General features: G+C 40.8%; 1 protein-coding gene and 1 long non-coding RNA gene across 3 annotated transcripts in view; one reads left to right on the top strand and one right to left on the bottom strand.

The window, feature by feature from the left end:
• The window catches only part of rasa3 (RAS p21 protein activator 3), a 46,794-nt gene extending 31,763 nt beyond the window's left edge, over window positions 1–15,031 (bottom strand). For both annotated transcript variants that reach the window (XM_022191542.2, XM_022191541.2), the window contains exon 1: window positions 14,913–15,031. In XM_022191542.2, coding sequence (XP_022047234.1) covers window positions 14,913–14,967 — 55 coding nt within the window. In that variant the 5' untranslated portion in view covers window positions 14,968–15,031. The remainder of the gene's footprint in view (window positions 1–14,912) is intronic.
• On the top strand, window positions 12,055–17,690 carry LOC127531585 (uncharacterized). The gene is made up of 2 exons (XR_007938711.1): window positions 12,055–12,527; window positions 14,997–17,690. It is a non-coding gene; the product is annotated as an uncharacterized LOC127531585 (long non-coding RNA).
• The last annotated feature ends 6,373 nt before the right edge of the window (window positions 17,691–24,063 follow it).

The raw sequence follows: 24,063 nt of genomic DNA on the forward strand, positions 1-24,063 counted from the left end.
TGTGTTTTGTCACATCTGTGAATAAAAGAATCTGTGTGGGACATTTCCTGAATTCTGCTGAAGCTCAATCTGTTCATCAAACACGTGTGACAGACAGCACTCCCTTTCACAAGAATGCCGTCCAACCACCCACCGAGACACACACACAAACACGCACAAGCCACAAAGGTGGTGCATCAGTCCCCCAGGACCAATATATTGTCCTTTATGAAGCCGTGCATCCATGCTAGTTCGGGCTCCGTTCCTTATTCTGTTTCCCGTCGCCCTGGGGACCCACAGCGTTAAGTAGTCTACAGTTACACATGTGTCAACCAACATTGTCAGCGTTCGCTTCAATAACGCTCCATTATCTGCGTGGGAATCTGACACGGCTAAGCACATTTTTGCACTGTTATTTCTGGCTTTAAAGAGTGACTCCTGCTGCGAAAGCATGAATCGATGGGCGGGTGCTGCTGTTTGCAAAATGGCATTTTATCTTTAACATGCTGGTTCCTCAAAATCTTGTCTTTTGGCTTATCTTTTTTTAATAGTTTAATAGTTTCAGATGTCTGATGAGGTAAAGTGCTCAGAATTTCACCAGACAAACAACAAAAATGTGAAGAAAAACAGTCACAAAATAAAATGTATATGCATTTTGCTTTAATCTTCTTGCATTTACTTGAATTCACAACTAAATTCCCACTTAAAGAGCCACTGCTCCAGTTAATTAGCATAAAAAAAATCTGTGTAACTTTAAACCTCAAAGAGAAACGTTTCTGTTGCCCCACCAGGAAACAGTTCCGATGTCCTGTGTGGCACAAATCTTTGCTATTATAAAGACTGCTGTGTTTCCGACCCTGCAGCTGACCCTAACGGGGGAAGGGGAGAGAGTTGACATTTGACACTGAACAACCGGCTGTGAAACTGCAAAACAGACAGCTACCTACAGATTACAGAAATCATCGTCCCTATCTGCGCCTTAATGCAGCAGTCCCACTGGACATTTCAGCCAATTTTCACTGCCAACACCAATAAATACTTTTTTTCTTCTGTCACCTCATATGAATTCAATGAATGAGCAACATTCCCCATTCCATACCCAAGACCTGCACCTTATCACAGAACCAGTTTCCTATCTGAGAAGCTGGTGTCGCAACAATGAAAGTGCATCATGCGCCGTCGCTGGGAAGAGGTAAGTAATCACATTAGTCATGTAGCGCAACATGCAATTAAACTGTTTGGACAAAACCTGTGATGTATTTACGCACTGGTGGGCTTTCTCTGGAGCCACAAGACCAACCAGTTGAGTAAGTAAAGGCTATAAAGGATACATTTGGTGATATCTGCCGTATGGGACGCAACAAAAACAACAACAAACTGAACTAACAATGAGTTCATCCTCCTGCCAGCTGATTTCTCCTTCTACTGCGTTCCTTCCCTTCTAATCCAACACTAGACAGCATCTATTCAGGCATCTAATAAGTAGTTCTGATTCTTCGTTTATATTTATTTTTGCTGCTATTGCCCCTTATGTTACAGAGACAGAGTGAAGAGAGACCAGAATATTTCAGTATGCAATATGCACTTTAACCACTCAGCTACCAGGTCACAACTGGTTTTGGTCTTTTTGCTTTCTGAACCTCAAAACCTGCCTGTGAGCTTGAATGGTATGTTATCGTTAAAAGAAATTACATCATTTATCCGAGCCAGAAACTTTACCAAAAAAAAGAATAGAATTAGAGATTTGTAACTTTCTGTTAGCTAATCAAGCGTGATGTGGAGTTCCATGAGGAAAATTAACTAAATCTGTGCTTTAAAAAAAAAGCAATTTACTTTTTTTTAATAAAAATTTAATCTACAGAGCTCTTTCTAAAGCTTTGCCAAAAAAATATACCCACTGAACTAACAAGATTCTGTACAAAAAAAATTCTGTGTTCCTTGACAGAACTGTGAAGCCATTATTGACTCAGCTGTGACTAATAATCGTGACAAAAATTTAGGGACTTTATGGGCAGAACTCGGCTGAACTGCAGGCTGTGTATACGAATATGTATAGTATGTAGAGCCACCTTTTTTCAGTACTGGAAACAGACATTTTTGAATTCTCTCCACTTCTAATCATGATTGTTATGTTTCCATAGAAGTGCAGGACTTTACATGGCATTAAAAAAATGTGACAACAGCAAAAAACAAACATCCAGAAACAGTCTGGAGTTCAGAAGGTCAATGTGATATGTTGCCCTTAGGCGTCTTCACAGTATGCTGTTGTTACTAGAAAGTCTTTGCAAAATCCATAATTTGCTAACAGGACACTCTCTGCCATCGCTACCTTCGATGCCACACAGAGAACGAGTGTAAAACACTTGCTCGGACTAACGGAGGTGATGAAGTGCCCTCTGTGGGATTTGTCATCCAACACAATGTTGTGACGGCTTCTCTGGAGGCTGATTTATGCACCGCGTGAATCATTACACAACAATTCACAATAACAACACTCATTCACAAATGAAGAGGACACCTGAGCTGCACAGCGCTCCACTCCACCGCTCCGACTTGTTGTTGCAGATTGCATCTCTGTCTGTGTTTACGTGGGAGATGACGCAACTCTCCCTTATCTCTGTCTTTATCCCTTCACTTCCCACTGTTATTAGATCTCCCTCCCGTCTTCTCGTCATCTCCCTCTCTCATTTACTCTCCTATATTTATTTTATCGCCGTCCCATAATCCGCCTCATTCACCCTGTGCTCCCAGAATTCCCTCCAATCTCTGTTTTCCTCCCTCTCTCATTCATGACCTGTGAGTCCCCCGAGTGGAATCGCACCAACAAGGTCATCCTAACCAAAACATCATGGGATTACCACAGCTTTCTCAGCTTGTGTGTGTTTAATGACTCAACTTACAAGGTGAAAACAAAGCCAGAGCTACTGGAGAGCAGAAAGCGTCTTTTTTTTAAAAAAAGGGAATAAAACCACATGGTTTCTATAATGTTCAGATTTTAAGACATCTGCATATACCGTATATATATATATATTATATACACACACTCCTAACACTGCTGAAGTAGTTTAACGCATGTTTTACTCAAAACAGTGTAGGTTTTAAATTACTGCTAACCTTTTGAGATTGATGGATGCATTTTTCCAGCAGTCTGAAGTTTCAAGTCATGTAAGAGCAGCATGAAAATCAACCTGCAGAGACTTGAAACGTGCTTGAGATGCACAATCCATCACGGCAAACATCTAGTCAGCTTCGATTTCCTATTATTTTCAGCTGATGTGCACTTATATGCAGACACAAAGCTTTAGCACAATCAGAAACCAACTGATTTACCAAAAGAACTGACGAATGAAATGTGCAGTTAAAGGAATTATGTAGTTTGTCCATTAGTGTCAACTGTCTCATCATCACGAAACAAAAAAACAAGAATACATTTTGTTGTTGAAAGTGCCTTTCTGTATTATTTTTTGTGCATTCTTGCAGCGTGCTTAAAGTAAGTTAATCCACAGCCTTTAATCACTGTAGGTTCAGAACAAAGTTTAGATGCTGTATATGGTCCAGATCTGGAAAGAAGATGGGGTTGCAAATGCTCGTAGAGTTTAAGGGTCAGGCTAATTCCTGGGTAGGTTTTCTGTGGTGCAGACCGGGAAGATTCTGGGTTGACAGTGAAATCACAATGTGAGGAATTGCCTCCTTAAACAGCTTTCATTTTTGACAGTTTGGTCAATAACTGTGCAATAATTCTGTCAATGAAATAGGAAATGCTCTTGTAAGATGCATTTTTACATTGCTTTTTTGCACAAAGTTACTTTTGTAATGTTGAATATAATCTTTTTTTGATCTCCCATTTTTTCCCTATGGTCTCATCTTTAAAATGTCACACTCAGTGCATATGTTGATACTTTAGACTTAATTTAGCAAAGCCAAGAGAATAAAACATAAACCGGCAAGAAAAATTTGTCTGAAATTTGTCCGTTTCTCCTGAAAATTGAGTTTCAAAATAGCAAAATTCACAATAGCCGTGAAGATGTTGTGCAGCAACGTTAGGCAAGTTACTTGGGAACTTCAACTTATTACATGTTACTCAGTGAAAAAGTAAAAGTATCACAGCTCCGTCAAAAACACCTTTAAATGACTCCAAATCCTCCACAGTCTGAATCTTCTGTAAAACCAGACATTGTGATTTAACAAGCCCACCAAACTTGGAGGGAAACTAGGCACACAGCTGCATGGATCACACACCCTCCAACTGTGTAAGATGACACCTGAATGTACCAGCGGCTAATGTTAGAGAGCCAGAAACTGAAACGACAATAAGCGGTGTTTCCTCCACTTTTATTTCCTGTCGCAAACAATCCTGTCCTAGATCCATCTGTCTGCTGAACATTTGATTAAGTCAGGCCAAGAAGCATTACTGAGATTGATAACTATATTGTTATTTTGAGTTACCGGCCAGCAGTGTGTTTGAGCACATGAATGCATCACAAGACGCAAAAATGAAGACAAGGTTTACAGTGATGAAAATATCCGTCTTTTGTTTCTTTTCACGCTAAATTAAGGTGTTTGTTGCCTGCAAACAGCCATATCTGTCAGTCTTACATGATTAGAAATCAATCATCGATAACAAACACCACAGTTACAGATATATCTCGCAGTTTTCCGTCTAGAGGAGAAGGAAGTGGTGGACAGACTTTATATTTCTGGATGAGCTGATAAGCAGCAGCAGCCACTGGAGCGCTTTTCACTCAGGAGGAAGTTTGAGGGTGGAGTAGACAAGTTTCGACGTTACATATCGGTGTGTTTATCTTTTTCTTCTCTATTTCTTAAATGTCATTTAATAGTCCAATTAGCGCAGCGGTGGGCATGTCAACCAAACTGCCTGAACAACAAATAGAACACACCCTCTCCCCTATCCTCAGCACAAAGGAAAAATACAAAAGTGTGTGTTTATGTTTGATGGAGAGCGAGTCTGTTACAAAGGAAAAGATAAGCCTCTCCAGTAACCTGCCGCACAATACGTTAGATTAAAGACTTTATTATAAAACCGGAGTCTGTAATCCACTGTCTCAGCCTGCCTATCATACTCTTTCCTTTATCCTTTCTCTCTTTTTTGCTCTAAAGCCTGCTTTTTTTCTGCGTTTCATCTGCGTATCTGCTTTCTTTTACAAAATAAACTTTAGCCTGATTTCGCTTTCCTGTATTTCTTTGTCGCTTCCTTTTTTTTTTGGTCATCTCTCCTCATTTTACCTTCTCTTGAAGGGTGTGTGTTTTCTTGTCAAGATTCACAGTAAAACAAAAAAAAACAACAGCAGCAGCAGTAGCTTCTTTTTTTTCCTGTTTCATCAAGCATCTCTGTCACCCCTTGGAGAATATCTTGCCCTAGTATTGGAGCAAAAAACAAGCAGACGAGATGCACACTCGGCACGTGCACGCAAAACACGGGGGCGTCGAGGGGATGAAGTGCAGGGAGAAGACGACAACAGGAACACCCTGAAGAAGAGGAGCAAGAACGGGAGGGAAAAGGAGGCGAAGAAATGAGGAAACGCAGGCGATTGAAGCAGAGCGAAGGACTCGGTGAATGTGGAGCTTTGTTCCTCTTCCCCCCTTGTGTTGACTAGTCGGTCCACGCTGGTGTGTACAGTTACAGACTCGTTATTCTAATCTTCCCTGACATGAACACATTCGAGGATACGCAGGCGTGAATGCTTTCAGTGGCCGAGTGCTCAACTAGCAGGCCTGGGAAACTACGGGGCTTTAAGAAAAAGTAAAGAGAGAGAGAGAGAGAGAGAGAGAGAGAGAGAGGGGGGTGTTACTGAGAAAAACACAAGCAGTGTACTCAATCAAGGGTGAGAGAGGAGGGAAGACTGCAAAGAGTGAGAGAGAGAGAGAGAGAGAGAGAGAGAGAGAGAGAGAGAGAGAGAGAGAGAGAGAGAGAGAGAGAGAGAGAGAGAGAAAGCGAGAGAAGTCAGCCAGATAGAAAAACTGGAGAGCGGTTAGCTTTGGAGAAAGCTACAACAGGAAATGAGATGAGGAGAAAGGAATTTCAACTGGATCCAAGACGGAGTTTAAAAGCAGCGAACAACCCAGTTACCCCTGAGAGTGTGTGAGGACGAAGAGAGAGACACCGTGAGAATGGAAAGAGGGAGCGAAAACCATTTATATTATCCCACCGCTAATGCTCGGCTCCTTTGATGTTTTTTTAGGTGGAGAGCCAAAATGAGAACAGAAACTAAAACTGGGAGGCATTACTGTCTTTCTGAAAATGACTAAACACAAAACAGTAGGCCCACACTCACACACACACACACACACACACACACACACACACACACACACACACACACACACACACATAAGTGTTTCTTGGAGGATATTCACAGGCTTTGATCCTGTGGTGAAATATTCTTTTGTCACCCAAACGAGGGCTGCGCTTTGCTCCAATATCCCCTCACTTCTGATTACTCGTTTGCTCTGACAACACTCATTCGGATCTCTTTCATCAATTTGCGACACAATTAAAACACAAATGAATAAAATGAGCACAGCCAACAAGATATGCTGACTTTTCGTTCCTGCCATGGGCCGAACTACAACAATCATTTCCTACAATGTGACTCAACTATTGTCTGACCCAGCCGAGCTGTAGATGCCCACGTCTTTCAAACTTTAAGTGAAAATCAATAGTGGCCCGGAAAGTTTGGCGTATTTGGAATTATAGGTCAACTTTTAAAGACCTATTAGCTTGAGAAAAATGAAAAGAAGCATCTGTAAATCCCATGAAGAAGCCTCAAAAATGATTAGAACACTATCCTACACTTCCAGAACCCAGTTTGTAACACAAGAGTGCCGTTAAAATTTGAAGATGAAACCCAAATAACTCCTAAGGACACTTGGCTTGTTTTTACAGATAATGTAAAGCACACAGACAGCATCATACAACCACGCCCAATTCAGATCTTTATGAGTAAACATGTGGGAGTGCTCCTTTAAAGTATGTTACAACTGCCAAAAAAATGTCCCTAAATGCAAAGACAAGCACATATCTGAATCAGTGCATTAACTGCAATAATCTAAGGTGAGGCCCGGCTCAGTAAATGTAACAAAAACAAGCCACAGCATCACCAACAGGTAGCCACATTCACCGCCGTGAACCGACTGTAGTTCATATTGAAACCCACGATCACTGAAAACCTCCTAACCTCTAAAAACCCTGACTTCATGCTGCAACTTCCACTTTGCTTGTTTCTTATCAACATCAAAACCTCAACCTCTCAGAAGCTTTGAAGGGGGTCAGAGCCACTGCAGCATGATCCACTTCTCTACTGTCTAAAGCCAGCCACCTTTCAAACCAATGTGTGGTGAATGTTTAATACAAAAGTTTGACGGAGCTTCACTGTTAGTATCTGACAGAACACGTATAGCAGCATGTTCAAGTCCAAATCCTCTATTTTTATGGCTGCACCATAAGACAACATGGCACTACAGGACGTCCTCGACTTATGGCAGAGTTCTGTTCCTACAGATCGTTACAAGTTGATTTTCACTATAGGTCAAAATTCTGCCGAAAATGTAAACAGAGCCGTTACATGCACCTCGATTTCAATCAGTTCTTTGGAAAAGTCACGAATACCAGTGACTTTCATGCATGTATGAGTCATTTTAAAAGAAGATAACAGAATATTGTAACGTACTGATGTTGTTGTTGACTTGAGGTTTCAATGTTTATTGTTCAGTTTGAGATTTACCTAATGTCAGTGAACATACCATGTTTTCCTCTGATTGGCTGAGAGTCAGCAGTAGTGTGTGTGCCGAGTGAGAGAGAGCTGAGGACAGGGGCTAATTCTGGAGCTGAGTTGTAAGGTTTTTTGTAGTTATTTTGGCGTTTGCTACGGCCCACAGTAGCCTGTGTGAAGGTTCAATAAACAACCAGAGAACAGGATAAAGTCTCACTCATTCATCACAGACTTTGCAATGTAACCGATGTTCGGAGATGTTTCGCTCTGTTCCAAACATTGTATTATTTCTAATTTTACTTTCATGGAGATGGCTTCCCTTTTCTTCGAAGCACTGCCATCAGAAGAGTCTGACTTGGCGAATGTAGCACAATCCAAGGCGGCGTACAACCGGCGAATGCAAACAAAGCTGTCCTGTAGTGCCACAAGACGACCCTGCTCGTCAACCAGTTCCACGTTACCATTTCTGACATAATGACGAAACACCATAGGTCGATGATGCTGTAAACCGAGGATCCCCTGTAATCACATGTGCCGTAACACTTGCATGCAAATATCCAGTAAATTTAGTCTGACAGATTCATTATCCGTACAAAGTGGCATCTTGACAACCATTTCTAATATTATTCTCTGGATTCCAACCAATCTAGTCAACACAAAATAATTTTTAATGACAGCAACTGTAAAAATAAATTACATTTTCTATTAGAATAAATTCATTTTCAGTCCATCTACTGATTAAACAATGGATCCCTTCAGTGCTATTTCAAATTGTGAAAAATATATCAAACCAAAAACTAATGACGAGAGCTGCAATAGTTGATGGATGAGTTGTCAGCTATTAAATGAATCACCAGCTTTTTTATGATTAGTCGGTTTGAGTAACATTTTTTGTGAAAAAGGTCTAAAGTCTCACAAAACAAGACATTTGAAAACCTCATCTTGGGATTTAGGAGACACAAATAGACATGTTTCTGACATTTTAGTTACCAAACACAATGAAATTAGTTGTAAAACAAGCTTGAGAACAAGAATCTGTTTGTGTTTGCGAGTCAAGCCTTATGATGTCTCTTATTTAACCAGCTGGTTTACCTTATTAGCAACATCTACTGCTGACTGTACCAGCGTCACAGGTTTAAATGCAACGCTGCTCGTCACTAATCATCCACCATGATGAATAAACCCTATGAACTGTTCCATCCTGAAGTTTCCACACAACAACATTTGCCGGAGCAGCATGTGGACAAACAGCGTGGAAAATACAGGAGTTTATGGTTAAAGACTTTCTGTGCCGCACACAACCATCCCTGTGATTAAAAAAAAAAAAAGTGTTCGGTTACTTATCAATCTCTCTCTTTGTCCAATGCGGCCGAGAGCTAATGTTCACACAGATCCGTTAGTCTCAGTGGAAAACTTAAGCAAAACAAAAACACACAACCGCAGTCATGCACGCACACACCTTGAAGAGCGGTGAAGTTACACTGTGTTGAGAAATGAAGCTTTCAAATGAGCTCACATCAAGGTCAGAAAGCTTTTCAGGATGTGGCTTCAATCTGTCACACCAGTGTGGCGTCATCGTCTGAAAGGAGAGAGCCGATTCCACAACTTTATGTGGCTTTTCATCCATTTGCGTAACTCTAAGAATGCTCTGTTGGTCTCTGACTACAAGAAAAAACAATTAAAAGTTCAAAACAACAGCTACATACACTTGCAAACGGTGTCACAATGCTAGAAGATATGATATCTTTTGCAAGCACAGGAAAGGGAGAGTGGGTTGGGTGGAAGTCTCTGCGTGTGACAAGTTGACATTGCCGGTGTTGCCAGAGGAGGGAAACACTGTTGCAAAATCTGATTTTATCAGCGTCTGTGTGCAATTGTCAAACTCTCTGTTGAAGTTATTTTCACAACACAGAAACAACGCTTTCTCTCATTTCTGCTGTACAGTTTGGGGAATGTTTCTCGCGTCATTGTTAGCAGGTAGAGGTCGTCCCACCGACTTCTCCCACGGGGCACCTGAAGGGCACCCTGAAGGAGCGCCACTCCGGTCCTGTATTTACTGCTGCTCGCCCTGCATGCTGGGCCTACTTCCCCACTATTCCTGGTACCGTCTTCTCATGGAGCAACACATCACTGAGCTGCTGCTGTACCCGACCCGGATTATTCCACCAGCCTAAAGTCGCCTGGACCGAAACACGGCCTGCGTCTAAACAGTCAACACAAGTGTTTACAGCAAACTGCTTCCCAGAGAGCTCGCCTTCTAGGAGCGCATATGTAAACGTCTGCAGGGACATTATGTGATAACAGCCACAAACCAAAAGGTGACAAACCCTTCACCTAAATAAGATGATTTCTAACCCCTCCCTCTGCCCACAGCTCCACGTCTCCTATTCAGTCTGGAAAGGAGGAAGTTTGGAAACCTCTGCTGACCAGCTGTCAAGGGAAGGATGGGGGGGGGGCCTCTGTCACTGCTGCTTTTTCCCTCCCAGGCTCGCCCAGGCCCGAGTCATCCAGTCTGAGCTGCTTGCGTTCAGCCGCCCACTCATGTTTCCTGGACCCCCAACACTTCAGCGCGATACGTAATCTAGTGTTTCTCCCACTGTGGTTCGCTCAGCACTATTTTCACTACGGCCAAAATTACACTTGTATTGTTGCAACACCATTAAATAGTAACAACGCGGTGCTGTGCCAACACTATAAAGCCTATAAAAACAGCTCAGGTTGAGCAGCTTATGAGGGGGAACCGATGCCAGACAGCGCCAACCCGATGACTTATCCTTGGCCACGTCGCCCAGAATCCCTGCACTCTGCAAGGATCGAACACTTCCACTCGGAATTAAACCGCAAAATGTAAATATACAGACACAATGCTGCGGTGAAACCTCAGTGTTTACACTTACAACACATTAGTGCTTATCATTGTTCCACACATGCATCTGACATGTGATCTAGAATACAAAACACACTTCCTTTAACCCTTTAGCGCGCAGTTGTCCTTTTAAGTTGGCCATTTCACATTGGCAATGGATCAAAATGACTGTGCAATTTCACATGGGTCCTTCCAAGAGCTCTATGGTTCTTTCTAGTGACTTTCAGCTACTGGTTTTGGTTTCACAGCCCCCGTCCTTTCAGTTTTGGCTCTCATCAACATAATCACAGATGTTTCCAGTGAAAAACTACACTGTAAAGTAACTACATCCTGCATCAAAAAGAATACCATCAACATAGTGACCAGCTGGTGAGCATAGACGAACATGTAGCAGCTTAAAAGACACATATCTAGCAAGTAATGGGCACACAACACCAAATAAATGGTAATGATGCTACATATGTGCTGTAAATAGAAAACTGTTTGTTAGCAAGTTTGCCGTATCCACTTAAGTGATGCTAAACAATTGGTTTACAGCCTTTTATGTTGCCCAAAAGCAGCAATTACTGCAGGTTTAAGGGTGGTTATTACATCCTGTCTGACAGCCTCATACTGTACATGTTCTGCACTGGCTTCTTCTAACTTGTAATAAAATCCACAGAATGTTTACAAAACCCCTGTAATGTGCATTTCCTCAAAATTCAACCTGACTTCACTGGATATCATGGTAATTATACAGGTCTGACTAACACATTGAATGCATTTCCATGTTTATAAGATGTGTGAAGATCTGATTTGAGCGATATTATAATCATGCGCTGTTTTTCTTTCGATGTTTGCTAGCTTGAAGTCCTATTTACTATGTTTGCTGGTAAGCTGTTTATGCATGTTTGTGCATCGTCAAACAAACAAGAGGGACCCATTAGCACTTCTAGTGGCCAAAAATTCCACAGGGTGTCTTTAAACACTGCCAGTTTGTAATTGCGAACATGCTGGCAGTGGCATTTAAAGCAATTTAGTTTTACGCTTTTCTTGAGAAGGGGTGGGTCAATATAGAATTGCATGACTTTTTGTAACATAGTTGACATTTTTTCTGTTCAATGGCCGAAAATCAACATGGCCGCCTATAACCAAACATTACATGGCATTTCTAGAGATTGCAGAATTGAAAAATCTTTCTGTAAAAATGTCATGTAGTGTTTGGTTATAGGCGGCCATGTTGATCTTCGGCCTGAAAACAGCAAAAATGTCAACTATGTCCCGCAATTATATATTGACCCAACAAATACAGGACAAAACACAACAGATTATGCAAGTGAAGAATCTTTTTCAACAGTTCAGTCCTCATGAGCAGATCAGGAAATGCGTTGATCAGTCAGACTGATGTTTCTAGCGGCAACAGCCAAATGCGCATATGTTGTTGTTAATTAGTGCAAAGTCGCGACTCCAGCTGTGCCACAGAGAATTCCCATCTCACCGAGCGCTGACAGACGAAGCCCAGCCTGCTCCTGTGTGTGAGACACCACCTCTGTCCCTCGCTCTCCGTCTCCCTACATCTGCTTTGTATTAGCTTGTTGCCATGCAGGAAAAAACACAATTCTTTTTGTAGTCTATTCCAGCCAATCAGGAAGTGAATTGGGGGTAGTTTCCTGTTTCCTGTGTTCCCCAGACAGCGCGGACTCGGGCACAGTAGTTCGGTTTCCGACATTCATGTGTTCCTCCAGGAAACTGAGAAGAGTCATCACCTGGCAGAGCGTAACAATAATAAGTCTTCTCTCTTTTTCGTCTCCAAATATGTGGCAGACTTTCAGCTCTGAGTCATCAGCCCGACCATAGTCTCATGCCAAAGGACAAGACTTTGATGAAAACAATGTGATGCAAGCGTTGCACCGACATTACTGCGAGCAGAGCACCGTGGGGATCGAACTGACAGCGAGGATGACTGCTGCTAGGTAACAGCACCGTGTAAACTCAACATGACTTTACAGCAAGTGAGGAAACTCAGAGTCTTGGCTTGAAGTGACGACTACAGAAATGTTCTCAGTGGAGTCATGATGTGTTGATTAAATGTATTTTTCCAGGTAACATAGTTGGCATTGTTCATGTGGAGGAATGTAACGCTTACAAGTACAAACTCCTGCTAGTCGTATTTCCACTTTCTGCTTGGATGAGCTTGTACATTTGACTTCACTGCAGCTAATATTTCTTTTCATTTGTAATTTTAATCTGTTAAGTACAGATTAACCTTATTGTGCAGCAAAAAAAAAACTGTTTGACATCTAAGCAGAAGTTCAAAATAAGTGCAAAATGCACCGAGTTGCAAACATTAACATTAGAAAAGTTTCTCATTTAACAGAACACTTATTTAGCCTTTACAGGTGAGAAAAAAAGCAAAATTTCCAACTACCCCCCACCTATTAGTCAAAATCCTAAAGCTATTCCACTGATAACACTATCAAACAAACAAATACTGAAAATGCTGATATTTGAGAGGCTGAAACAGCGTTTTTACTTGAAAAATGACTTTAAAAACTAATGGATCGTGATAGTAGTTGCAGGTTATTTTCGATTGATTAACCAGCTTTGCTTGTTACTGTACAAAATAACATTTTACACCCAATAAAGCAAAGAATAAGTTAACTCTGACCGGCTAACAGTAATTCAGTATCATAAAATCACATCATTTTGACTTGCACTGACTGCTGACACTTTTTTATGTACCGTTTCAGTACTTTATAGTGAGTTACTGCTATTTTAGTGAAGTAAAAGCTTTGCACTAAATACTGCATAATTTGTCAGCAGCATCTATGAGCGACGGCCCTCCAGTCATTCAGGCTTCATTCACACGAACTCCAATCCGCCGGCTGACTGAACGCTCATTCAGAAAGTGCAGCAAACTAATGAGGCCTTTGTGATTCAAACATCACAACTCTCCCTGGAGCCTCGGCATATTATCTCACTGCATGAGGCCGGACTGTTTGATAAACTCAAGAGGTGAGAAGCCTAAAAATACAGAAAGAGGGTGACCACGGAGTTGTAGTATCCAGTGCTGGCTGGCATCAACACGCAGCCCCACAGCTTCAATGTGTGTTTGTTGTCATGTTACGGTTTTTTTTTTGGGTCCTCTGCTCATCCCTTCTGTCATATGTTTGGAGTCAAAACAAACCACACGGCACAGCCAGCATGAACCGGAGGCCAGATGTCAGCGAAAAGGAAAAGGAGACGCTTCCAAACGTGCCACACTGACCCGAGATAACAGTTGGGAGCACACATAGGAAGTGATCGTCTGCTCCGAACGGTTCGATGTTAATGAGGAGAAAAAAACACACAAACATGTCGCTAAACAGGTCAGACGGTGGCGTTTTAGAAATTTACACTGATTACACCTAAAGCAATCATTTGAATTTCCACACGATTCTCTGATTTAGACTCCTTAGATGTGATAATTTGCAGCGTTTGCTAGTTTTATATCAATAAAAGCTACTTATAAAGTTCATTGTGGGTGCTGGGAAACTGTTTTCTCCGCCAAATTGATTATTAGGCAAGAAAAGAATCAAGAGAGCAAGAGCATCACTAAAAAGTGTCATTTTCCTGTCGATTTTTCTCATTATGTACATACATACACACATATATACACAGTTAGATGCTGTTTTCGTCATGTAATAACACGAATGAGATTAAAATCTACATTAACTTGCATATATTTCTGAATTATTTCTCCATTGCAAACTGCACTCCTCATGGCTCCATTCACAAGATATGCCTCCTTCAAAAGCAGGGGTATCCACTGGAGACTGGAGCCACATATCTAAATATAGAAATCTGGGCTAACAATCAATAGCTAGACAGTCATGCATGAAGCTTTTTTTTTTTTTTTTTTTGGAGGAGGAGGTGGGGTTGGAGGGGGTAGCAAAGAGAGAGAGAGAGAAAAGAGGAAGGGGGATGCAATAACATGCTGCAGTTAAGGTGTAATAAAGGTTTATGTAGAGAGAAAGCATCTGGATCTGTGCAGCTGTGGAGCCTTTATGTCACATTTAGTGTGCATGTTCAGACCTCTAAAAACACATGATCTGGATCCGAATGCCAGCTGCCAAATTCCCACAATCTCCAACAAGGGTTTGAATTTTTTTTTTCCTTCCATGTACATTTTAGTAATTTGCAATCTGCGCGCTCAGAGGGAAGCGTGTGATTTGAATTACAATAATAAGGCAGAACAACACAGATCTGGGTGCCTCCTGCCTCCTGCCCCCTTCACTTGCATGCCTGCTTTGCCCGTTAATATGGAGCCAATCCATTGAGGCGCTCAGACTGGGGGTAGGGATTTTTTTTCCTCTTACCTATTTTTATTTTAACGCTCTGGAAAACCCGGAGACCTTCCTCTTCCACCGCCATGCTTTCACTGTGGCTCTTTCCCTTTTTAGATGAAGACGCTCCTCCACGGTGGTAGGTTCTGGCCTCTCCGGGACGCGGTTATTCCAGAGGTTTTGCACATCTAGGCTCTCCGGACGGCGATCACACTCCGGCCGCGACCACCGCTGCTGCTGGCTGGTTGAGATCGAGCGAGCGGATTCAGCTTCAGACCCGCAGCAGCAGCAGCAGCAGCAGCAGCACCAGTGGAGGAGTGGCCCGAGCAGCACCGCCCTCATGGGTATGGAGGGCGATCCGTGACGGGAAGTGGCCCCCTGGAGGAAGTGGTGCCATTGAAGAAACTGTAGAGTAGACAAACTAATAAAAATAAAAAAAAATAAGTAATTATTATTAATAGCACTGCTACTAATAATAACAGTGAAAATATTTAATATATTATTATTATCAACCAAAAAATTACACGCTATTCAATTAAAAAACACTAAAATATTTTCATAAAAACGGTACAATTTCCAAGCAAAGGTTTGAATAAAAAAAACATCTTTTGGAAAATATTTTTTTAAAACATGGGTCATTGTTGAACTAAAAACTGAGATATAAAAATCATAAATAAGCGATCATAAGTCCGCCCTAACGTGCTTTTGCAGCACACTGACCGGCTCAGATAGTCTCAATGAGTGTCCCACAACATACTAGAGATGAGAAGTGAACGAAAACCTCCACATTACCTGGCGATCGCTCTTTGTTGTGATCTGTATCCAAATCTCAGGACGCTAGAACGCAAATCTCGTTCCGAAATCGCTCGCGGGCACGAGCTCTCGCGCGATTTCGGAACGAGATTTGCGTTCTAAAGTCTCACTTCTCATCTCTAGTATGTTGTGGGACACTCATTGAGACTATCTGAGCCGGTCAGTGTGGGGCAAAAGCACGTTAGGGTGGACTTTGACATGGGGGGCCAGCTGCCCCATACTTTTCGCTAGCCGAGCTGCTAGCTGAGCTGCTAAGCTGCCTGCCTGGCTAAATACTGGAGCTATGTCGAAAATTCATTTCTCCATCACTCACATGTATGAAATTACATATGGAAACAGAGCCCAGGTTGAAAAAAACCAAAGTTCCCCTTTAAGTCTGTATGTGTGTGATTTTTTTGGATTGCTTGGATTTATAAGTGCTATAATAATAATAATAATAATATGATGAAAATTTCCTATTTTAATACTTTTTATTATTATTTGAAGAGGAAGAGCTCCAGAGCATTAAACTAAAAATAGGTAAGGGGAGAAAAGTGCTCTTATTAGTAGTATTATATTATATTATATTAATATATTAATAGTTGCTGTTGTAACATAACGAAAAAATAACTGCTAACAATGCAAGCAATGTGGTCTCGTCTTCTTCACTGTTCACCTTCTTGTGCTGACGTCACTGCAGTGCATCTCGTGCATCTTTTTCACGGCTGGCAAACAGACTTTAGGTTCATTACCGCCATTCACTGGGCTGGAGTGTGCATCAGTGTAACCAGTGTGCCAGAAAATAGGGAACTGGGAAAGTGATTGCTGTGATTTAATGCAGGTTTTTTTATTGCGTTGTTTTTTCTGTAATTAATTAATCGAAATTAATGCGTTGAAGTCCCAGCCCTAATTTAAGAATTACATTTAGTCTGACGCTCTTCTATAACAAATAAATGGAAATCAGTGTATTTTTTGGCCTGATCAAAGTAAAGTAAGAATATTTAATATTCTCAGTGACAAATACCAATAGACTAGAACATCACTCAATCTATGTTCTGTTAGCTGAAACAGCCGCCGAGCAGCAAATCGAGACCAAACATAAAAACATATTTATGTGTTTTCTTCACTAATAACTCAATGCATATAAGTTAATGGGGCAATGCAGAATCAACTTTAGAAAACAACCAGTGAAAGGGTGGAGCTTCTCACTATTTAAAGTCTTAACCGAATCTTAAACTCTGAACAAAACCTCCTCAGTAGGAACAGGTTAGATGTATGAACCCTCCATAACGGTGTAGCTGGTTTAAAAAGAGCCACCCTGGTGACACTGAAACTCTGGATTTAGGCTACATATGCCACGCTAACCTATTAATATTGCTTTGTAGTACACCGCTCTGGTTTATGTCAACCTAGTGTATTTACAAATAATGTGGTTTTTGTAACTCTATGGGCAACACTAACTTCGTACTCTTCTTCTCTCCAACTGTGAGTTGTGGAAAACAGTATACAAAACAATGTAATTTGGCACGACTAGTGTGAGCTCTCTGCAAGTTTTCAAAAAAACTTGATTTTTCCTGATGATAGACTCAGTCTGGGGATCAAATGAGAATGAGAATGGTCAATCATCAGATCCGATATACAACATTTTCTGAATATTTACGTTGGTATTAAAACAAACTGATTAAACTGAAGCTCACTTTTATTTGCAAATCATGATAAACAGAATCATTTAAACAAAGTTTTTTCTGCTCTACTGTGACAGGTGATTATGGTTAGTGTTGGTTGGGAAGACTGCTTGTTAGGCTTAGGGTAGGTTAGGTCAAACTGCAAAGCTGACCGAATCCAGCACAACCATTATGGGATCTCCATCAAGGACAATTGACCATCTTGTTGGCCTTTATGTCCTTAAAGTTGATTGTCACAGTGGATTTTAACCCCTTGTAGGCCACCTGGTGCCCTAACACATATGCTGTAAGTGGTGCAAAGGGTTGATCTCTTTAATAAAGCAACCTTAACACATTTTTAAGTCATCCTGTATTTTGTTGAGATGCAGGCTCGATGTGCGTACAGAAAAATGTGTGACGAAAAGGACAGAAACACTGAAAAAGAAGATTTAGTTGAAAAAAGTTGTATGGAAATATTTTGACTACAGATGGATGATGTTGACCAAAAACACCGTTGACAGTGATGTACAATTGTTGCCACTACACAAGGCTGTGTTACCTTGTGTAACCTATTTGTTGGACCATTTAAACCAGCACCACACATGTTTGTAAAATAAGGGCAAGGCCAGATCTGAATGCCATTGAAAGAAAAAAATATGTTTGAATGCCTTTGCCAATGTTAGACTTTATGAGAAAGATTCCAAACAGCTTTTATCAGCCTTTAGAAATTATTTTTCACTGCCAGTGCAGATGACAATCACTCTAGAGTGATCAGTTCTTGCCCAATACAATTAACAAAGTCATCTGGTGAAAAATATTTTGTCATATTGCAATACATATTTCAGACAAGCAAAATATTGCAATGCCCTAAAGAGCAGTGTGCTACAAGAAACTTCATATTGCTTAACTGTGGCACCAGCAACTAACTCATCAGAGCATGTGCCAAGTACCGTTCAGTGTAAGAAACAGTGGCCAAAGACCAAATTTCCTTAAAAATAGCAACAACAACAAAAAATTAGCTGTGGCACTACTTGGCATGCTGAGCCTTGGCATTAATCACCCCTCATACACCTCATACAGTGTCACAAGAATGGCAAGACTCTGAATTGTCAATTACTAACACAAAATGATGAATGATTTAAAATATAAAGTGGCAGTGGCTGGCAAAGATAGGTCACAATACTCCTTTGTATCAGTGTTTTATGTCGCTCTTTGAGTTTTGCTTCTGCATCATGTGAGAGAGGGAATGTTACGTCAAACACACTGCAGATACTAAAAGCCACAAAACAGCTTTATGCATTTAGCTGTTTCTGTAGAGCAAATTATTTGTTGTTGTTCCCATGAGCTGAAATTTTATGGGCTGTAAACGACCAGATAACAGCCTTATATTCATTACAACTGAACTGTATCGACACTGCCAAATTCAGGGCATGGTAGTGCTGGTGGATGTGATAATATGCTGTCATGTGCAACACAATAAGAATTTAGGTTTTTCACAGAGATAGCATCTTTAGCTGTCAGAGCCTGAACTGAATGCTTGTCCACTATGTTTCCTGCAGCTAAATTTGGATTGAGTCAGGTGATTGTTTAACAGAACGAGCAGAAATGAACCAGGAAGAAGGTCTCTCACTGATTAAACATCAATCTGAAGGTTTTCGGTAACTGTAGTTGTTAATTTCTTTGGTCATCTCTTTTGTTTCCACAACAAAATAACTTATCATACTTCGCATTTTGAATCAATTATCTTTATGGTCTTTTGTTTCTGTCTACAGAGTTCCACATATATATTTAAAAATGCCATTATTTTTATGAATGACCTCCAAATTCTTATCACTCTCCTCATGACAGACAAAAAAGAAACTGAATGGAAACGTAACCTCTATGGAAAGTGTAATTACAGAGCTATGGAGAGAAAAGTTCGACAAGGCAGCCACAGCAAGCCTGGGCAGAGTAAGTAAGTGGTCCCTGCTTTCCTGTTGACATTGATCTAAAGCCAAATTTAACAGATGGAAGAATAGCCAAGGTATTGGCCTGCCCAGTAGGAGGGATGTCTGGACAGGATTTAGGATCCATTCAGGTAAAAGGTGCATCATCAGCTCACACTAGAGCTTACTGGGCCACGCCTCTGAGATCACTATAGCCACAATCCTCAAAATAGCCCATCTCTGGCCTGAACGCTCTACAAACCCTGCAGCCCGATCCGGCATGTGGGGCTAAAGAACAGTCGGACAGGCTCTACCAAGAACCTCTGCAGTGCTTCTGTTTTGGGATTAGCTGTGACTCCTTTAGAACAGCTCTAAATCTAATTAGGCTACGCATCTCATCGCCACTGTTAAGTGTGTTAGACCCTCGTCAAGAACACAAATTACACAGACGTGACATCACAGAGCAACAATCCTGTCTCGAACTTGGACTTGACATATTATGCTACTTAAACCTTTGTACATTTCAGAGGACAATATTTCACTCTTTACTCAGCAGCAGTATTTGACTTCTTCATTTTCTAGTCACTTTGCAGGTTCATATCATCAGGGATGAAGGTATCATTTACTAATATACTGCACTGAAATATAATTTTAGCTACTTATACTGCAGTTTTTTAGTCAGCTGAGACCATTAGTTATGCTTCAGATGCCCATAAGTTGTTCTTATAAACCTTATTCTCTCACTGTGTAAAGAAAATACAACAAAAAGAAAAAAAAAGTACAAAAATGACCACAGATTAATGTACCCTAAATGTACATGTTACTCATGAAGTATATCACAGGCAAATTAAAACTACTGCAGTCAGTGAAAATCTAGGATAAATCATCTTTGGAAGCAATATCAAATTTCAACTACACTGGAGGGGGATAAAACATTTATCCATTCTCTATACACCGCTCAGTTCTCATTTGGGTCTCAGGGGAGCTGGAGTATATCCAAACTGACTTGGGGTGAAGGCAGGGGACACCCTGGACAGGTCGCCAGTCTGTCGCAGGGCTACATACAGACAAACAATCACACTTGCATTCACACGTACAGGCAATTTAGAATAATCAGTTAACCTCAGCATATATTTTGGACTGTGGAAGGAAGCACCTGGAGAAAACCCACGCATGCACAGGGAGAACATGCAAACTCCATGCAGAAAGATCCCAGGAAGGTGGGGACGTGAACCAGGGATTGTCTGGCTGCAAGGCAAAAGTGCTAACCACCAATCCACTGTGCAGCCGGTGATAAAATAGTAAATCAAATTTGAAAACTTGTTACAAATGACACGACATCAGCAACTCTGCATTAAATCTTAATGCATGATAGAGGATCAACTGCTGCATTATGTTCCAAGTACATAATGCGCTGTACAATAGTTGATGGCATGCACCTAAAAACTGGTCATTGCAGACCAATCCATCTTAATCTGTGCTTTGCGCAGCAAAAAGTCAATTAGTCAAACTGCATTTCTTGTAACTCCATCACTGTGAGCAGTTTTCGTGTGCTAAAATTGCAATGAGAGATGTGACACCATTCCTGTCATTCTTGATGACATGCCATAACTTTGTTTTTTATTCTTTCGCCTCCACATAATAATCTAATGACACCTCAGGATGTATCTTGTGTCCTTTCAGAGGGCCCGGGCCCCCAGATTGGGAGTTTCTGAACTAAACTGCATAGAAAGTTTTTTAAATTACTTCTACTTTGATCAGCTGCAGCAATAAACTTCTGCCTAAAGATTGCAGAGTATTAAAGCAAAAGATGAAAAAAATAACTCTTAATGTATTGTTATACAAGAAACTACTTTTATTGACTGCAACTGCAAAGTGATGCTTAAACATGCATCAAGATTATTATTTGCTAAAGGGCCACTGTCAAATGTTTGCTTTTTTAAGTTTATATTTTATCTTGTAAGCTTGACAAGATTGGACTTTCACTGAAGCAAGAGTTCTGCTTTTCCCACCACAGACTGAATGTGCATGCTGGGCTTGAGGCTGCATATCAGTGACACAGTTAACAGCATGCTTTGACTATCTCCTCAAAAACTGTGGTTATTTTCATAGATAATAACCATGGTATTGCCCATGTTGTCTGAATAAACTCTCGAGACAAGTTTATGTTGAAGAAAAGCTTGCGTGCTAGCATTTATGTTGGCCACATCCTGTCAGTTGCATGTTTATGCACTGAGCAGCAAGAGTGATGAGTGATATGGGGTCTAACTTCATTTATAGCACATTTTTAGCATCAAGAACTCTCCAATTAAACTCTAACATTTCATTCACAGATATAACATCAGTCAAATTAGCATTACATAAGGACACAATGCAGGACTCAAAGGTTGCTACTATCATGACATAACAAGCAAAGTAGTATATCTTCAAACAAAACCTAGAGGAGGAGAACACAGTACTTTGTCGCTGTATGCAGGGCATCACATAGGGAAATAAGGCTTTAAAGATGTTTATAACGTGCATTTATTTCAGTTCAGCTAAAGTGGCTACGCCCTGTGGTAAACCACAAGCGTGTGCGTTAGTGTGTGCAACTGCAAGTGTGTGAGGGTCGGTTAATGGTATAAAACAGAGACAGACAAGCCCCTCGCGTATAGAGAAAAAAAACAATCTAAAAATATGTGTCCTATTAGTGTCACATCAAACAATGATTGTGTGAGAGTGTGTATATATGTGTTTGTGTAGACGTGACAATGCAGAGCCATTGACAGAAAGAGGAAGAGAAGGCAGATGCTGATTATAAGCAGATTAGTGAAAGGATGCTTGCTGTTGGTTTATTGCGCACAAGGCAGCCATCAGAGCAGGGTTTGAGGGCGTTGGCACACTTAAAATAACTGTGCGCGTACAACTAAGCCCTCCCTATTGTGGCTTGTGCTTTTTTTGTAGTACAAGCGCACACACTGTAACCTAGAGTGTGGATAAGTATATGGATTTGATATATGTGAGACAGAGCCGGAATACTGAGTTGAACAGATGGCGATTGACATGTGAAAAGTTAATCCTGGTATTATGGAGAAGACAAATAAAAAACTCTATGAATAGGGAATGAAACAATTTCGAATGTATGTTATTTGTTATGTCAGAGGCCGACCAATAAAACTTCAATTTCGAGTCTCTAGATGTGAAGTTATATAATATATCAAATTCACATGAGCAGAACCTCTGTACTGATCAAATTGTACTATTTCTTATTTAATTTTTTACACTTTCCTACATACAAAAACAAAAAACAATGAACAACACATGCAGGAGTACTCTTTTCTCCATCCTTTTAGTTCAACAGTGATTCAAACACGAGCTTTGGCTCATCTGCCACAGTTTCTGATTGTAAGTAAGAATATTTTTAAAAGCCTGAGTCAGAGGTGGGCTGCACAGGATCTTTCTGCATGGAGTTTGCATGTTCTCCCTGTGCATGCGTGGGTTTTCTCCGGGTACTCCGGTTTCCTCCCACAGTCCAAAAATATGCTGAAGTTAATTGATTTCTCTAAATTGCCCGTAGGTGTGAATGTGAGTGTGATTGTGTGTCTGTATATGTAGCCCTGTGTCAGACTGGCGACCTGTCCAGGGTGTCCCCTGACTTCGCCCGAGTCAGTTGGGATAGACTCCAGCACCCCCACGACCCTAGTGAGGATAAAGCGATGTATAGAGAATGGACAGATGAGTCAGAGGTGAGCTAGTAAAAGAAAAAAGGAGGCAAAGGATGAGCAGGATACTCTATGTGTCGAGCAGAGAAGTCAACTGCTTAGCGCTGCCAGAATAAACTCCAAACAAGCAAATGACAGCTGTTTAGGTGATAAATCTGTATGTGAAAAAATGTAAACCATCCTGAAACTGAGAAAACATCATTGTTTATGTTTAGTTGTCTCACTATCCAAATAATTTATAGGGATTTAATGATGCCAAGTGTCTTATTTTACAAAGCGGTATGTAATCATTAAAACCCCAAACACCAGAATTAAAATGTAGCACACAGTGTAACTATGAGGAGCATTTTATGGCTGTCGTTGGTGCCAGAAACTATTCCTCAGAGGATGCATATATACATAATTCTGGATTTTTTTAAAAGGTGGATTCTTTGAATGTCACACATTATTCTGCAAAATTCTCTTTTTTCCCCGAATAGTAGCAGCAGCACTACCAAGCCCCTTTGTGAATTATTTCAGTACAACTTGCAGCAATCACACCACTATCAGTATTATAGCACCACCCAGTGAGCACTCACCAGACAATGAAGCCAGGATCTACAGGACAAATGTAATAGAACCTGTAAACCCATACAGGTGGTGTCAGTTATTGTAGCTATGAGACCTTGGCTTGGGTTGAAACTTGATGCAAAGAAAAGGGTGATATCAACAAACCCAAATATGACAAAAAAGTGTATTTTTCCCCAATCTAAAGCTAACAGTAGAGCAGAAGAGATACAATTCAAGTACAGCGTTCGCATGCTGATGACTCGGAGGAGTCATCCAGTCAGTCAACCTGTGTGGGTGTGCGGAGTCGTTGTTTTGCATTAGCATAAAGGTTGGCTATTTTTATACAGGTATAGCACATGTATAATAATAGATGTTTATACAAAGTGCTTTCCAATGAAGAAATCTGATTAAAGATACAAAATGTATGTAACAAGTCCGATATTATTAATTATATGCATTTACCTAACTGATCACACATGCGAGCAACCAATGTGGCAGCCAAGTCAACTTGTGAGGTCTAAATTTATATTGTCTAATGTCATTGTACGTCATA

The sequence above is a fragment of the Acanthochromis polyacanthus genome, chromosome 2, assembly GCF_021347895.1.
Source record: "Acanthochromis polyacanthus isolate Apoly-LR-REF ecotype Palm Island chromosome 2, KAUST_Apoly_ChrSc, whole genome shotgun sequence".
In the NCBI taxonomy this organism is placed as follows: domain Eukaryota; kingdom Metazoa; phylum Chordata; class Actinopteri; family Pomacentridae; genus Acanthochromis; species Acanthochromis polyacanthus.